General features: G+C 32.5%; 1 protein-coding gene across 1 annotated transcript in view; it reads right to left on the reverse strand.

The window, feature by feature from the left end:
- LOC104983108 (ATP-dependent RNA helicase DDX3X-like) overlaps positions 1-419 on the reverse strand; it is a 984-nt gene extending 565 nt beyond the window's left edge. The window contains exon 1 of the mRNA XM_010832589.1: positions 133-419. Within this exon, the coding sequence (XP_010830891.1) occupies positions 133-279 (147 nt within the window). The 5' untranslated portion in view covers positions 280-419. The remainder of the gene's footprint in view (positions 1-132) is intronic.
- Between the last annotated feature and the right edge of the window lie 18 nt (positions 420-437).

Below are 437 nucleotides of genomic sequence, written 5' to 3' on the forward strand. Positions count from 1 at the left end.
TAGGTTCATTACAACATAATCCCCTTCTGCAATTTACAGATTACATGTAAATGCTGTTACTAATTATACAGATTAGAATGCAAGTCTTACTGTCATTTAGAAAGCTTTCCCATTTTATACAGAAATATTTACCTTCATGGCCCTCAGAGCCTCACCGGGACCATCAGAATAAATCTGACTCAAGATGGGCAAGAGAAATGCTGCAGTTTTCCCAGACCCTATTTTAAAAAAAGCATATTCATTTAACCACAGAAAAACTGGCTTATTACTTTTGAACATATATTGGTAGATGATGGCGTTTTAACTGCCCAATTAGTAATCTCACTTTAATTCCCAAATTTCTATAAATAGGCTAATTTTAAAATACCATCAAGTGATGACTTTGATCAACCTGTAATAGGAGTTAGCAAACTATTTATCTTTATAAATAAATCTTT

Source organism: Bison bison, unplaced genomic scaffold (genome assembly GCF_000754665.1).
Source record: "Bison bison bison isolate TAMUID 2011002044 unplaced genomic scaffold, Bison_UMD1.0 scf7180017861482, whole genome shotgun sequence".
Taxonomy (NCBI): domain Eukaryota; kingdom Metazoa; phylum Chordata; class Mammalia; order Artiodactyla; family Bovidae; genus Bison; species Bison bison.